At 40.0% G+C, this 16,951-nt stretch overlaps 1 protein-coding gene across 28 annotated transcripts in view; it reads right to left on the bottom strand.

Annotated features, from left to right (window-relative positions):
- ALPK1 (alpha kinase 1) overlaps window positions 1-16,951 on the bottom strand; it is a 114,415-nt gene that overhangs the window by 48,141 nt on the left and 49,323 nt on the right. For 11 of the 28 annotated variants that reach the window (XM_069593491.1, XM_069593514.1, XM_069593493.1 and 8 more), the window contains 2 exons: window positions 8,337-8,516; window positions 3,777-3,931 (listed from right to left, as the gene is read on the bottom strand). In XM_069593491.1, the coding sequence (XP_069449592.1) occupies window positions 3,777-3,931; window positions 8,337-8,457 (276 nt within the window). In that variant the 5' untranslated portion in view covers window positions 8,458-8,516. Of the gene's footprint in view, window positions 1-3,776; window positions 3,932-8,336; window positions 8,569-10,198; window positions 10,316-16,951 lie in introns of all 28 variants that reach the window. The other 17 variants (XM_069593506.1, XM_069593511.1, XM_069593516.1 and 14 more) reach the window with 4 other exon arrangements.

Below are 16,951 nucleotides of genomic sequence, written 5' to 3' on the forward strand. Positions count from 1 at the left end.
TGGACTCCTGACACAGTCTAACACCTATGAGCCATTTGTCTCTCAACTCACATTAACCCCCAAATGCAGCAAGACTTTAAAACACCATTTCCAGTTTTTCGGCCAATGTCACTACCAGCTTTGAATGCACCTAGGGCTATCTAGTAAGCATGGATGAAATGAAGGGAGTAAAACCCTGGTTATAGAGATGTGCTACATCTCAGTCTACGCTGGAAATCCAGAGGAACTTTCTAAGCCTCGAAGGTCGAAGCAGGGGTCTCTTCCTCTGAAGCTACCATGCTCTCACCTTCCTTGGAAGCCATACACAGAGCTTATATGCCACTGGCTGAACACCCAGGGCTTTCAAAGCCCTTCTCCTCTCACATTTTTGTTCAGGCTCTCTGTCTTTAATTTATAGCTTCCTGGGTAAGCTAAAGAAAATGATGCTCAGAGTTCAAAAAGCTCCCAGTTTAAACACATTATGGGCTAAAGCAGCCTAATGGACTTATTTGAGCTGCCCAATCAATCGCCACCCTGTTCTCTTTTCAACAGTCATTCTCAAACTCTAACGTGCGTCAGAATCATCAGAAGGGCTTATCAGTGTTGATTGCTAGACCCTCACCCCCAGAGTTTTTGATTTGGTAAGACTAATATATGGCCCAAGAATCTGAGCCAGTTTTTGGGTGATACTAAGTGCTATTGTTGAGAAATCTGTATGCAGGCCAGGAAGCAATAGTTAGAACTGGACATGGAACAACAGACTGGTTCCAAATAGGAAAAGGAGTACATCAAGGCTGTATATTGTCACCCTGCTTATTTAACTTCTATGCAGAGTGCATCATGAGAAACGCTGGACTGGAAGAAACACAAGCTGGAATCAAGATTGCTGGGAGAAATATCAATAACCACAGATATGCAGATGATACCACCCTTATGGCAGAAAGTGAAGAGGAACTACAAAGCCTCTTGATGAAAGTGAAAGAGGAGAGTGAAAAAGCTGGCTTAAAGCTCAACATTCAGAAAACGAAGATCATGGCATCTGGTCCCAACACTTCATGGGAAATAGATGGGGAAACAGTGGAAACAGTGTCAGACTTTTATTTTTGGGGGGCTCCAAAATCACTGAGATGGTGACTGCAGCCATGAAATTAAAAGACACTTACTCCTTGGAAGAAAAGTTATGACCAACCTAGATAGCATATTCAAAAGCAGAGACATTACTTTGCTGACTAAGGTCCGTCTAGTCAAGGCTATGGTTTTTCCTGTGGTCATGTATGGATGTGAGAGTTGGACTGTGAAGAAGGCTGAGTGCTGAAGAATTGATACTTTTGAACTGCGGTGTTGGAGAAGACTCTTGAGAGTCCCTTGGACTGCAAGGAGATCCAACCAGTCCATTCTGAAGGAGATCAGCCCTGGGATTTCTTTGGAAGGAATGATGCTAAAGCTGAAATTCCAGTACTTTGGCCACTTCATGTGAAGAGTTGACTCATTGGAAAAGACTCTGATGCTTGGAGGGATTGGGGCAGGAGGAGAAGGGCATGATAGAGGATGAGATGGCTGGATGGCATCGCTGACTCAATGGACATGAGTCTGAGTGAACTCCAGGAGTTGGTGATGGACAGGGAGGCCTGGCGTGTTGCGATTCATGGGGTCGCAAAGAGTCGGACACGACTGAGCGACTGAACTGAACTGAACTGAAGTGCTTTTGTTTGGAAATCTAACTTTAAGCACCACTGCTTTAGAGCTGCACTATCCAATTAGTGCAGAAGGAAATGGCAACTCACTGCAGTACTCCTGCCTGGAGAATTCCATGGGCAGAGGAACCTGGTGGGCTACAGTCCATGGGGTCACACAGAGTTGGCCACGACTGAGAGACTGAGCACAGCTAATTAAATAGTAGCCCTGCTGCTGCTGCTGCTGCTAAGTCGCTTCAGTCGTGTCCGACTCTGTGGGACCCCATAGACGGCAGCCCACTAGGCTCCCCCGTCCCTAGGATTCTCCAGGCAAGAATACTGGAGTGGGTTGCCATTTCCTTCTCCAGTGCATGAAAGTGAAAAGTGAAAGTGAAGTTGCTCAGTAGTGCCGAACTCTTAGCGACCCCATGGACTGCAGCCTACCAGGCTCCCCCGTCCATGGGATTTTCCAGGCAAGAGTACTGGAGTGGGGTGCCATTGCCTTCTCTGATAGTAGCCCTAGTTACATGGAAATGTGTATGTAGAAGTTAATTTTTTAAATGAAATAAAACTAAAAACTCAGTTCTTCAGTCATTCTAGCCACATTTCAGGTGCTCAAGAGTCATATGAGGGCAGGGCCTAGCGTATTGGGCAACAGAAATATAGAACATTTCCATCATTGAAAGTTCTACCGGACAGCCTACAGCTTGCATCAGAGTAAACGAGTTTCAGGGCTTCCACCTGGGTGCTCAAGTTCATCCCTTGGGGCTCCTAGAGGGAGAATTGGCGTAGGACAGAGGAAGGAGCTGAGTCACAGCTCCGCCACTCACTGATCTGCTCCCATGAGAAAGTTAATCTCCCCATACCTTAACTTTGTCATCTGCAAAATGGGTATGATAATGGTAATGATCACTGGAGGGCTATTTTGAAAATTAAATAAGATGATGTACATACAAGCATTCTATAAACCCAAAATGATATATACACTATAATTGTTTTCCATTCCACTTCTCCACTAATAACAAGCATACTTATTTAAAAACCCTGGCTCACCACCAGATTTGTTCAAAGCATTCACTTTCCTTTGCCTGTGGTCCTCAGTCTGTTTAACTTCAGCCTGTTTTTCGGAGAGTGGGAAATGTTGATGAGGAGGTTACTGTTTCTACGAAGTCTCCAACAATGCTGTTATGTGTACATAGATCAGGGGGATCTTTTCTGGATTTTTTTTTGATAGACAAAGATAATGTCTATTTATACATTTATTTTGGGATGACCCCCCCAAACACATTCCCATGTAAACCAATAAAATAAAAATTTTAAGAGATTGTCATTGCTTGTAATGCTTGGTCTCCGTACAAATGTCTGTATTTTATGTGGAAAAAAAAAAACCAAACAAGCTAACAGAGTCCCTTTGATAATCATCTAAGAGAATGTGGGGGGCTGGGGAACACTATCAAAAAGCAAATTGGCACTTATAGAAGCACCCCCAGAACCTAAGCCTGAAATCTGGGCTCCAATCTGAGTTCATGTGTTATTCTTGAGGCTCTCTCCTCTCTGGGGTAGAGGTACCCGTTGGATTCATTTCCATTAAGTGAGTTAAGGAATAATAATGCCAGTGACTCTGACGATACTTCCCAAACAGTGTGAATCATGAGGAGATAAGGGAGAGAACAGGATTTCAGGCAGGACTCAGGAAGGGACATGCCAGGCTTCAACAGCTTAGACACCAAGTCACATGGATGAAATAGTGGTGAGTTTATTTTTTTAAGTTACCCAACTCTTAGCAAGTAGCATTTCAAAATAAAAATGCTAATGAAGCATGGTGGAATTAAAACTACTGCTTCCAGCCCACCAAGAACATGCAGATATTTCTGCACGACAGGTTCTCATTGGCCCACTGACCACGCTTCTCCACTTTTACTTGATTCGCCTTTCCAACAGAAGGTCTTATGGGCAAACAGAGCTCTTTGAAAAGCTTTCCCCCCAACATTAGTCAATTTGGCAGAGCTGACCATAAGGGTAGGGGCTGTCTTATGCTTCAGAGAAATTTAATCTATTAGACCATTTAGAGGCTAAATGCCTCACTTGGGGGTGTCAAGGAACAGGTGGTGTGGTTCTTCCTACCAGTAACTGCTGCAAGCTGGCGCCAATCACATCCTGCAGGTTTGTTTTGTCCTCTGGGCCCACAGCTTGTTTGTATTGCCACTTTTCAGGCACGAAGGGCCATTTCATTTCCTTTGCCTCCTGGATCAGGGTTCTTAACTCGCTGGGGAGTGAGGCTGAAAAGGTCAGAGTTCAGATAAGCAAATTGCAGTTGAAGAAAAGGTTGTTGAGTTACCTATGTTATGATGAAGCACCTCAGTGGCACAATTTTTTTTTTCCTACTTCTCACTGGCTGGCCTAACCTGGTGCTCTGACTCAAAGAAGAATAGCAAAAAGCTATCTGTCAGGGGGTGGCCCTGGTCTACTTTGCCCTACAGGTAAATTGGGGTAGTCAGGCATTAAGAAAGGTTTTAGCAGGAAGTAAAGCACTTCAGTGACTGTCTCTGCATGAAGAATCAGAGAAAGGAATGAAGGAAATATTATTTTTCCTGTAAAATGAGAAAGGGCCTGAGACGGAATGGCATTTGGGGCTTGCGGCTGGGTAACGCAGCAAATCAATCTCTTTTTTACTCCTGTAAGACCTCACCTCGCCTCAGACTTTCACCGTGGGCTATGTCTGAATATAGACGATGAATATAAACAAACCCACATCAATTTATTATGAAATAGCCTTGTATCACTTTAGGAGATATATTCAATCTCTTAATAGACATCAAATTTCATTAAAAATATAAGTCAGTAATCTCTTATCCAAACTTGGGAAACCTAGAAAGCTCTGGAAACTAGATTTTTTTTTTTTTAACTTTGGCCCCAAACCAGACTTGAACTGACTGGAGATTATCTGTAATCTTGCTATGGTGAGATTAGTCAACGTTTTGCCCTGAAAGTTTTAATGTTTGATGGTGCTGTCCCTCGCTTCTACTGCAGTGTTAGTATAACAAATGGTATATGCACCATACTACCCTTTCTAACATTTGAAAAAATTCTGAATTCTGAAGCACGTGTGACCACCAGGGTTGTGAATAAGGGATCATGGACCTGTATACACGACTGCCAGCTATACATCTTTAAGCGCTTGTCTTGCAGACACCTCAGACTCAGTATATCTAACACTGAATTCATTACCTTTTTTCTAAATGTTGTATTTCCCTCTCTGTTCTCTGTTGATGAATGCTACTGCCATTCACTGAGTCACCCAAGTCTGAAACCCAGAAGTCAGTCTAGACTTTTTGCTCTTCCTCCCTGAGTCTAACTGGTTAGCACATTCTGTGGATCCTAAAATGGATTTCTTTCGTTTAATCATCAGTAATTCTTGCCTGATTCATTGTCTTCTATCTCCTCCTATCCACTTCATCTTCCACATGGTTGAGTCCCATTTTTCTAAAAATAAGATGGACTAGGACGTTGCTCTGCATAAAATTCTTTAATGCTTCTGTATATCCTGCCTTCATATTAGGCATTGTCCTGCCTCAGCTGCCTAATGACCAAGCTCTTCTCATCAGCCCTGCCATGATCTCCCAGTGGAATTGAGATGCTCCTCAGGAGCATTCTCAAGCCCGCAGGGGCACACTCCTTTCAGCATCCACCCCACTGCTCTCCAGCTACATCTGTCCTTTCACTGGACTGTGGATTGTGAGCTTCCTGAAGACAGGCATCATGTCCTACCATGCTTGTAAATCCCACCATGATGGTTAAAAGAAAGATTAGTCTTATGTTTACATGAGATATGCTAAATAAGACAAAAGAGGTATGAGAGAGAATAAAAAAAAGAAGAAGAGAAGGGAGAAAACCTAACTCTGTCTTGGCTCATGATGCCTTTTGGTGTCCTTGCCACCAACTGGGCAAATGTAAGGAAGCCTCCCGATGGAGAGGGATTTCTTGGCATTGAGGGGATAATTCATGGGCTACATCAATGAATGACTGATCTGGACTGGCTACTAAGCGTGACTTACAAATATCACAGTGAAACCACTGTCCCCCCTGCCTCATTCAGTAACCCAGAACTATTGAGCCTCTTCTGTGCAATGCACTCCTCTAATGAAAGCAAAAATAGGAGGTTGGAGACCAACCTGATTTCACAATCTCTTCTTACCACCATTGACGTACTTTCAATCTCTGAAAATGTTTTTGATGTACGTGTAGAGAAAATTTCTTAAATGATATTTCTAAATAGTCACGAATAGGATGACTATCCAGTTCTGTTTGCTTAGGACAGTCCCATGTAGTCATAGTGGAGAAGGAAATGGCAACCCACTCCAGTGTTCTTGCCTGGAGAATCCCAGGGATGGGGGAGCCTGGTGGGCTGCCGTCTATGGGGGCGCACAGAGTCGGACACGACTGAAGCGACTTCGCAGCAGCAGCAGCATGTAGTCATAGCGTGCTTGTTAACAGAGCCTTTTCACTCTCAAAAGTATTTTAATTCTGATAAATTGTTTGGACACTCTGCCTATGAGTGTCAAACTCAGGAGTCAGAGAAGTAGTAAAATGACAAAAGAAATGTGATTTTTGGATTCATGGAATTTCACTATATTTTGGCACTAAATAGCTTTAACTACTTTTAACTTTTCTTCATGGTGATGAGGAAAATCTGTTTGTTATAAAAAATTTTTTTTCCTCCTCATACCACTCTCTTTCCCTACAGGTCGTGCCAGAATGTGGATTGTCCAGTGGGGCACACTGAAATGAAAGATGCCCCTGAAATATGTTTTTAAAATATCTATGTGTTTGGATTTCAGTTGCTTCTCTATTGCGGGGGGTTAGAGTCTCTAAGGCTAGCCACCCATGCTGACTGGGACAACATCTGAGGGAAAATGATGGGGTTGAGAGGAGGAGGGAAACGAATGAAACCCACAGTGTTAACGTTCGAGTCCTGCTGCCCCATTGCCTTAAATGACCCTGTGCTAATGCCTCTCTCTGCGAGCTCACGCGGGAGAGAGACATCGGTGGCAGCGGCAGCCCGACCGTGAGCTAGAGCTGCTCAGGAACCAGCTGCCGAGGGACAGGTTCTGCGCTCAGACTGCGACCAGCTGCAGCAATGGCGCTTGGATGGACCGTGCAACAGGCAGTGGCGATGGGCAAATGCTGAGCTTGTCGATGGCTCAGCATAGGATTCCTCCCACATTGGTTGATCAGATTCAGCCCACCCCAGCAGTCAGCCCCTGACTGAGCAGGAGCCTCCTTTGCCTCTCTGATCTCTGACTTCCCCAAGCAGCTCACCTGGAGGGCCATGGCTAATTGAGTGATTTTGCAGTCGTGATTTGCCTTATCTGGAACTAAACTGATTATTTCTCCTATTCTGTGGCACTAGAGAAGAGAAAGAAAAAGAAAACGCTCCCCGATTAGGGGTTCAGAGTCTTCACTACGGAGAACACAAAACTTAAAGGAATTTAAGCTGAAGGGACAAAGGACATGATGTAGCCAAAGGAGAAGAGAAAACGTTCAGGAGAAGTAACAGAACACAACACACTGCCCCTGGGGAGAACGAGGACCAGCACTGGGGCGAGCAAAATCAGACACTGATGTTTGTGGCCAGTAAAGAAAGAAAACACTAAGGTTATGAAACAACTGGACACAGGGCATTTTATCTTGAAAAGAGCACGGATGACAGACAGGTTACAGAAAACTAGACTTCTAAAGGCACCTAAAAGTTCCCCTGTAAAAACATATGCACTATACAAGAATGTGGGGAAAAGGCTCTCCCAGAAACTTTTCCCATTACATAATTAACAGAAACAAAACAGATGGGGAGTGTGCATTTTATATGGGAATCTTGTTTCTGTAACCAATAGCAGTCAACTAAAAATACAAAGAAAAATATTCAAAGCACATAAGAGAGATACCCTGATAGAAATGAAGGGAAATTTATCTGAATGCTAAGAAGAAATCTAAGGAAAGAAGGTTGCCTCTCCAAAACTAGCTAAAGAAGAAATTAGAATTGCTTTAACTATCTAGATTTTGTGATTGAAATTTCCCAAACAATGACTCATCGAAAACTAGGTATGGTACAAACTATGAATGAGCGAAAAGGCCACATTCTCAAATCCTGGTAATGATGTAATAAGTATTTATCAGTTTGAGTAAATTTATTTATAAATGGTATGTAAATACAACATGAGAAATGTATTGATGGTCAAAAAAGAGAGATGGGACTGATAAGATGACATATTTGTGGAAACTGTAGATGTCTATGGAAACTGATGAGGCACAAAAGCCTAGTTTGAAACAAAAGTAGGCACCACCATTCAGAAGTTGCTTCAATTTTTTAATAATTGAAATTTACGTGCACCAGCCCACTTGGGCCCTTTGTTCTTCTTGAACTAAACTGTTTCTTGTAGCCCTCGTGTTTACTGAAGCTTAAAATTCAAACTGACAGCAATTCACTGCAACAAAGTGGGCTTCCTCCCCTGCCCGTCCACCCGCAGCCCATGTCCCATTCATGCCCTAGAAATCCACTCATCTCTCGGTGGTCATCTGCCAAGAGAAGAAAAATAGGGCAGAGATGAGACCGTGTCGTTCAGACAGGGTAAAGGAGGGCAAACCTGCGGCTCCCCGCTGCCCCCAGCGCCTCCCATTGGACCTCACCTCTGCATCTCTGGTCCTCCCTCTTGTCCTCCTCTGACACATCTGACGCCTCCAACAGGAGCTGATCCAGCACTTGCTTGCACTCTTGCAGCAGCGTAGCCACAGCTTTTTGATTATTCATGACGATTACCCTCTCTTGATGATGAGTCGAGTGTCCCTGGGTCTACGGTGATCAATTACCTAGGAGAAGACATCGATTCTCAATAAAAGAGCCCCTTCAAGCCTTAGGTACCTGGTGAACAAAGAAGGGGAGAGATGATTAACTGAAGCGTCATCAATTATATGTAAGACTCAAGCAGGGAGGGATAATAGAGCAAACACATGAAAATACATGACAGCCCCTGAGGAGTTTATTAGGGGAGGGTGTGAAATTACTGCAGGCCTGGTCTAGATGGGCAGCACCTCGAAGGCATCAGAGAGCAGAAGGGAGAGGGTCCTGGGGCAGACCTCAGTCACCCACAGTGTAGTCAGTGGAATCACATGGAGTCAAATGAAATGAATATACCCTATGATTTATGTATCTTCTGCACACTTCACATCAGTGCCTCTGGATCCCAGTGGCACACCACTTTCTGCTTCTCTGAAAGTCTACAGGAAGCGTCTGGCTAACAGTTCTAATATTCAGACACAAGCACATGGTAATATGAAGTTTACCGCTCTCGTAACCCACTGCTGATTTCCCCTGTGCAGCGTCCTTTGTGGTATTTAGCATCATATAATTTGGACCAAAATAGGCAATGACAGATGTCAAATTTAAAGCTCTTCACTGCCAGGCACATTGCCAAATAAAATGGAGAAATGAAATCCCAGAAAATCCAGTTTTCTAGATCCATCATATGGATAAGATCTACTTACATCCTATTTAACACACATACAGTTGAGAGACTTATGTAAATATGAGTATGTTGTAATGAGCTATTGCAGTCAAGGTAATTTCAAGAACAAAATAACTCACCGACAGTATAAAAAATGCCTGACAAATGAATACCAAAAAGTCTCTTGATTAATAAATCATGTTTAAGTTGAAGTATAGTTGATTTGGGCTTCCCCAGTGACTTAGCAGTAAAGAATCCGCCTGCAATGCAGGAGACACGGGTTTGATCCCTGGGTCAGGAAGATCCCCTGGAAGACGGCATGGCAACCCATTCCAGCATTGTCGCCTGGAGAAACCCGTGGACAGAGAAGCCTGACAGGCTATAGTCCATAGGGTCACAAAGAGACGGACACAACTGAAGTAACTGCTATGCATGCATGCATAGTTGATTTACAATGTTGTGCTCATTTCTGGTATACAGCAAAGTGATTCAATTTCATCTATTCCCTGTGCCATACAGTAGATCCTTGTTGTTTATCTATTTTATACATAGCAGTTGACAAATCTTTTTGCTTTCCTTTTTTAAAAAAAATGTACATTATAAACAAAACAACGGAAGTTATTATCTTTCTGAATTTGCCAGGATAGACAGTGGAGATGCCATTTGGCTTAGGCACTCTTGTATGGCACTTAGAATCTTATTACCAATGCAAGAGAATCTGAAAAGAAAGAAAGTATAACAGATGTATGGATGACTCGACTCGCTCTGTCACCTCGCAGATCCATGCAACACAATAATTTACTGCTTTAGTAATCATTAAAAATATTAAAGTGGTGAGTTACTGCAGTGTTCTTGGGGAAAATGTGCTCTGCTACCCTCACTTTAAGAAGTTGGTTTCGAATTTGAAATCGCAAGAAAGCATTTTTCTATCTTATGGTTTAAAAGGAATAGAAAATGAAGGATAAGCCGTGAAACCTAAATTTTGTAATTCTCATTCTAACCTGAATTGTTATGCTTTAGGTTTTAAAACAGATAACGCACACTTACTTCACACAGATGGAACTGCCAAAGCGAAATTTTAGAACTTGACAGACTTGTTTTGTGAAGACCATCATGTATTTATTGAAGAACACAAGCAGAGGGCTTTCATGCAACGTTCTGTTACTTGAAAGAGCATTCACATAAGTGAGGTCATGAAATTAGTTACTTGAAGCATTTAAATGTAAATATAAATCTAACTTCTTTTCTGCTTAAGATGTTTCAGAAAGTGTTCCTGCTTGGATTGGGTTGTTGGACTAACCAGTTTTCAGTGTCCCTTTTAGCTCAAGTGTTTGTTAAGTTAGTGTTTCTGTGGTACAAGTTGACCATTAACTTGCTTTTCTATGAGAAGAACTAAACAATAATGACTGGTCAGGGTTAATTAGCAGACTAGAGTGAGCAAGAGGCCATGTAGCAGTGATATCCCATTCCCACCATTCCCTGAAAAAAGGAGATGGTGACTGTAACGGGAAGCTATGTGCAGACTGAGAAATGCAGGTGCTGGATGAGAAGGTTAAGAACAAAAGTTGCTCAGAATGAGTTATGGGTGAGGAGGACACAATTTTCTTTAAGGCCTAAGTTAAATCAAGAAAGGGATTCTCTTTCTCCCTTTTTTAAGGACTTCATACAGAAGCATTAGTTGCCCGGTCGTGTCTGACTATTTGGGGCTCCGCCAGGCTCCTCTGTCCGTGGGATTCTCCAGGAAAGAATACTGGACTAGGTAACCATTCCCTTCTTCAGGGGATCTTCCAGACCCATGGATCAAACCCAGGTCTCTAGCATTGCAGGCAGATTCTTTACCATCTGAGCCATCAGGGAAGCCCAAAGAGAGGTGTAATAAGAAAATACAAGAGCTTGTGTGCAAAGAAATAAAACTGCACTATATAAAATTTTACTAGCACATCATGCCTTTGTCTAAAGGTTTATAGTAATGTTTTATTGGTGCTGTATCATCCTCTTAAGGCAGACAGTTGTCTTCCACTATAATTTTTATTTGCTTTGTTTCTGTTAATATTTTAAGCTGAAAGAGTATATAGCAAAGAAAAGAGGACCTAGAAATAGGAAAACATATATATGTAATAATGCTCAATGACTAATTCCACTTCGTTCTCTACTGTTAACTATCTGTGCCTGAGACCTCTGAGATTCACATTTGAGATTCATTTTTCTCATCTGTATTTTGAGCTGATTGATTAGGAACAGTTGTTGAAATCTTTCCAAGTCTTAAATTCCATATTCAGCAGCACAAGGTTGTCTATTGCTAAACAACATCTGATGTTTATTTGCTGAAAAATTCCTGGCTCTTTTCAATACACTGAAATATAATATTTTTATGCATACTTTCCTCTGTGGTTTAGAAGTGTTGGCTTGAATCTTAGAGGCCAGATTATTGCTGAATATTCTTCTTTGCTTTTGTTTCCTCACTTGAAACCCTAATTCCTGATGTACAAGATCATAAATCTCTTCCCTTTGTCTAAGTGCTGTGAAAGAGAGATAAGATCCATGGTTTTGTGAGGGCAAACAGCAGGACTTGACCTAATCATTTGGGTAAGGACAGGGTGGGTTACTGGGGGCTTCGAGGAGGATGTGATGCCTGAATCAAGCTCTGAAAGAGGAACAAGGCTTAATGAAGTTGAAATGGTAGGGAACAGCCCTAACTAATGTAGGAGGAAGTATAGAGGGAATGAAAAGTCAGGTTGGCTGAACTATACATAAAAGGAGAAAGTTGATATGAAGTGATGCTGGAAGGGTAAGCAGGGACTGTGAAAGGCCTTGTGTACTAGGTAAGGAATTTTGTGCTTACCCTAAGAGTCACAGAAAACTACTAGCAACAATAGGAACACAACCAGCTTTACACCTGGGAATGATCATCCTGTTTTGAACATAGTTTGTGTATTGAGGGCAGGGAGGAAATGGCAGGTAGATCAGTTAAGTACTTATTGCAAGAATCCAGGTGAGAGATACCAGGACTCTGCACTAGAGTAATGATATCAGAAATACAGAAAATCGGACAGATTTGGGAACTGTTTATGGAGTAGTTGCAGCTTTGGTGTTGGATGGCTAGGAATGCTCTTAAGGATTAGTCCCAAATGTCTGCTTCACCATAGCTCAAAACTGAATGGATGATGTTGACATACTTTGAGACACAGAATACAGACAAGAAAAGGCATAAATACATCTATTTCTAGCAATATAGCAAGGAAGATAAATCATACTGTCCAACATAAGCAACCAGATTTTAATCAAGAAAGCATGTCTAAAAAGGAAGGAGAGATTTCCAGGACAATGAATGTTTGTTCCTTATGAATTTCCAAACTGTACTGAAGATATTCTCCATACTTTTTTGAAAGTTACAGCATTTCCCCCTTTCCCTATAGAATTCAGGAGAGACAATAGGAAGAAAATACTGTCATATGAGAAACACTTTGGAATCCAACCATCTGTCTAGATTTGTATGGTTCATTGTTAGACATAACAGAGGCTGGAGCCCAGGAAATTTTCCTTCAGGCAACAGTCCCACTGAAAATTTTGGTCAGCTTCAAGTATAAAAAGAATCATTTTCAATTTTAACACATATCAATTTTTCCCCCTTGAACTGCAACACTCTATGAGCTATACATTATTTCCAAATTGGAAAATGGATGTTTCCCAATTTTTTTTTATAATCGATGTATTATTTTTTCTATTTTAATGTCCCCTATATTTTTTTCCTTAAAAATCAAGTAGAAAGAGGCCAGAAAAAGCAATGAAACATGCAAACAGAATCATACAATTTGAGACACACATGCATACATACAGCCAAATGGCTATGTGTTCACACATTCTGCATTTGATTTTGGCATATTGATACTTCAGTTCTATCCATGATTAAGAATTTAGCTGAGTGGCTAAGTTACAGAATAACTGGCAAGTTGGCCATCATTAGAAAGAAGAAAATGAGGCAATTATTCAAAGCCCCATTTCTTTTGGTATTTATGCTTGAGTTTTTTCCACTGTATGATCAGTGCCTCTACTAGGGGATAAATTAAGGAAAATGAAAGAACTCCAAAAGTATTCCATGGTCTACTGGCTACCACCTCGGTAATAATTGACCAGCCAACTAGTGAGAATCTTAGGTTTGAGGATGTGGGGAAGCATAAAGAAGTAAAAGAGATGGTCTCTACCATTAGGGAATTTACAACTAATTAGAGGAATAACACATACATATATAAAAAATTAACTATACAAAGCATATCACACATGATTGTATTCTAAATGCTCAATTTAAATTATCTTTGGAATTCAATTAATGGTTGGTTAAATTTATAAGCAAGCTTACAGAACTCATTTAATTCATATGCACATGAATAATTATACTAAAAATCTTTTTCATCTACATTCAAAATTATTTATCACATTGTTTTTAGGAGAAAATATATTCAACAAAAAGAATATGTTTCTCCTATCAGGCCCTAGCAACGACAATCCAGTCTTTCCCACACTTTCATCCTCTTTTGAGCCACATCACAAGTCCCCTCTGACCATAACACGTCTTATACTGATTGGTAGTGAAGTGAAGTGAAAGTTGCTCAGTTGTGTCCGACTCTTTGCGACCCCATGGACTATACAGTCCATGGAATTCTCTAGGCCAGAATACTGGAGTGGGTAGCCTTTCCCTTCTCCAGGGGATCTTCCCAACCCAGGATTGAACCCACGTCTTGGCACTGCAGGTGGATTCTTTACCAGCTGAGCCACAAGGAAGGGATTGGTGGTGGAAATGGGTAAGTAAAAAGAGAAAAAAATCTGATTGGAGTGTAACACAACTGTGTAGCTTGGTTGGATGTTTGAATGACAGACATTTGTTACCATTTAAAAACTGCATAAAAAGGGAAGAGAAGCCAACTTCTAAGCCACCAAACAGCTAAAGAGTAGCCTTATATTTCTAGCAGTATGGAAGACTATGCTCTGACCAACATTCCTGCTGAAAACAACTAATAACACTGGAGAAGCATGTTAAAATCCCTAAAGTGTATCAGCGAAATAGCAAGAGAGGAAAGACTGCACAGAAGACAAAACAAGTGAAAACTGGAAGCTAGAAAGTTAACACGGAAGCTAACCTTTGCCTTGAGTATATCTGCCAAACATTGTGAGCTGAAACTGGTTTTCATTATTTTAGAATGTGGGAGGATAGGAAATAAAACCAAAGGCCTACCCAGGAGGGAGGTATAAGAAGAGACCAGCGCCCCCCACCCCTTGCATAAAACTGAGATCCTAAAGCTTGTACTTTTAGCATCAGTTCAGTTCAGTTCATTTCATTTTAGTCGCTCAGTAGTGTCCGACTCTTTGCGACCCCATGAATCACAGCATATGGGTGAGCTAAAAATGTTTTCTCATCTTCTTCCCCTGCTTTTCAGGAAAATGGTCTATGGTAAAATAGGAAGCTTCAAGGAAGAGAACAAAAAGTTTTTCTCTTGCAAATCTGAAGTCACAGATCCAAAAAACCTCTAGCTGATAATTATTTTTAAGTAAATTATTTACAAATAAGCCCAGGTTGGTGGTTTTCTTGGCCAACTGGTTGACTGAAACATAATCATCTCTAAAGAAATCTGATTTCAACCCAAGTCTCAAAGATGCTCACCTATAAAATACCAAGAAATATGAGCTCCAGATCAAAGCTGTCAAAATATATAAGGTAAAAAGAAACAATGGATGAAAGCAGAAACAACAGTAAAATTAGACCCACAAAAGACTATAGATGAGGGGATTTCAGATCTATACTACAGAATATGCATGTTTAAAGAACCGAAAGAGTATGTTGAGTGTATGAATAAAGATCGAGAAACTATAAAAAGGCATATTAAAAATCATAAAATTTCTATTATTTATTTTTTATAATAATTAAAAATTTTAAATGTAAGGAATTGGATATATTTGATCAAATTTAGCTCTGGCTGAAAACAGAACTTTTGAACCGAATGATACATCAGAACATGCCACCTAGAAGGCAACAGGAAAAAGACAAAGGGATGGAAAATGCGAGAGAGATTAAGAAATACGGAGGACTGAGGAAGAGCTCTAACATATATTCAGAGTCCTAGATGGAAAGAAACAGAATGACTTTGGAGAGAGGATGACTAACAACTTTTAGGCCAGGAGAAAGACAATAATCAGAATTCCCATAATACTCAAACAAATAAAAATTCATACCTAGAAATATCACAGTGAAACTAGGTAGCAAAAAAGATATAGAGAAGATCCTTAAAATGGCCAGAGAGAAAAGGCAGATTACCATCAAAGAAATAACAATACATTTATAGATAGCTACCTAAAAGCAACAATGGAAACTAGGAGACAGTGAAAAGATAGCTTTAATCTATGCTAGAAGGGGGAAACCCTGCAAAATAATAATAAACATCAATAGTTCAAGCATACGTCTATAGTTAGTACTTTAGGTAGAAGGAAACTAATTACAGGTGAAGAGCCAGAGATTCAAGGAGAAATAATAACCATAAAAGTGGTATGTTATTGGCTGAGTATAAACAAATAGTGATTGCAAAAATCTACAACAACGTCTGTCTTGTAGGGTGAAAAATATTAAAAATATATATACAAACACAAACAACAAGCATATATGTCAGAAGGACAGTGATTGACATTTAAGTTTTCTAAGATCCTTGAATTGGTCAGAAGGATTGGAGACATTAACATTAGACTCTGATAAAATGTCTAAGATAATCCCTAAAAAATTAAAATAAAACATATAACTTTAAAACTAGCAGAAGGAAAAAAATGAAAAAAAAGATCTAAAAGAAGGCAAGAAAAAGGAAAATTAAGAAATATACTTCTAAATGACTCAAGTCAAAGAAGTCATTATTATGAAATGATAAATACTACATAGCCAAGTGTAATTCAAAGTGGAACATAATCATATCAATGCTTCTGATAAAGATAAAGGAATTAAATACTATAGTAAAATGATAATGATAGACTAGATTAAAAATAGTTACATGGATTTAGGAAAGCATAAGAATATAGAAAAGGTAAAAGTAATAAGATGGAAAAAGATATACTAGAAAAATACTAACTAAAAGCTGATGTACTTATATTAATAGATAAAATAGACTTCAAGGCAAAAAGCATTAGTAGAGACAATGTCAATAATAAAAAATTACCTTAAATGATACAAAAATTATTGGCACTAAGATGGACCAAATTGATCTTCTAAATAAAATCAGGAGTCCAATACATATGAAAACTTGACTTATTACAGAGCTCAATATATAACTTTGAGCTCACTGTTTATTTTAAATCAATACAAGTCAGATTAAAGACCAAAATGTGAAAAACAAAACCATTCAACTTAAAAAATATACCTAAAAGATTATCTTTATGACTTATGGTTAGGAAAGAATTTGTTAAACACAAAAATAGCAAATTATAAAGGAAAAGATTGATATATTTAATTAACTGGAAAGACACTTTTCTGATTAATAAAAAGACATCGAAAAGAAAATGAAAAGACAAGTCACAAACTGGGAGAGAGTATTTGTAACATATGTAACTGACGAAAGATTTCTATCCAGAATATGTAAAGAATTCCTGTAAACCAGTGAGAGAAGGATCATAGAAGAAAAAGAATGAGCAAAAAATTGAACAGATGCTTCACACAAGGAAACATGATGGTCAAAGGACTTATGAAAAGAATCCAGCCTCATCAGTAATTACTGTCATTCAGTCACTCAGCCATATTCACCTCTTTATGACTCAATGGGCTGCAGCAGG

The sequence above is a fragment of the Ovis canadensis genome, chromosome 6 (assembly GCF_042477335.2).
Source record: "Ovis canadensis isolate MfBH-ARS-UI-01 breed Bighorn chromosome 6, ARS-UI_OviCan_v2, whole genome shotgun sequence".
NCBI lineage: Eukaryota > Metazoa > Chordata > Mammalia > Artiodactyla > Bovidae > Ovis > Ovis canadensis.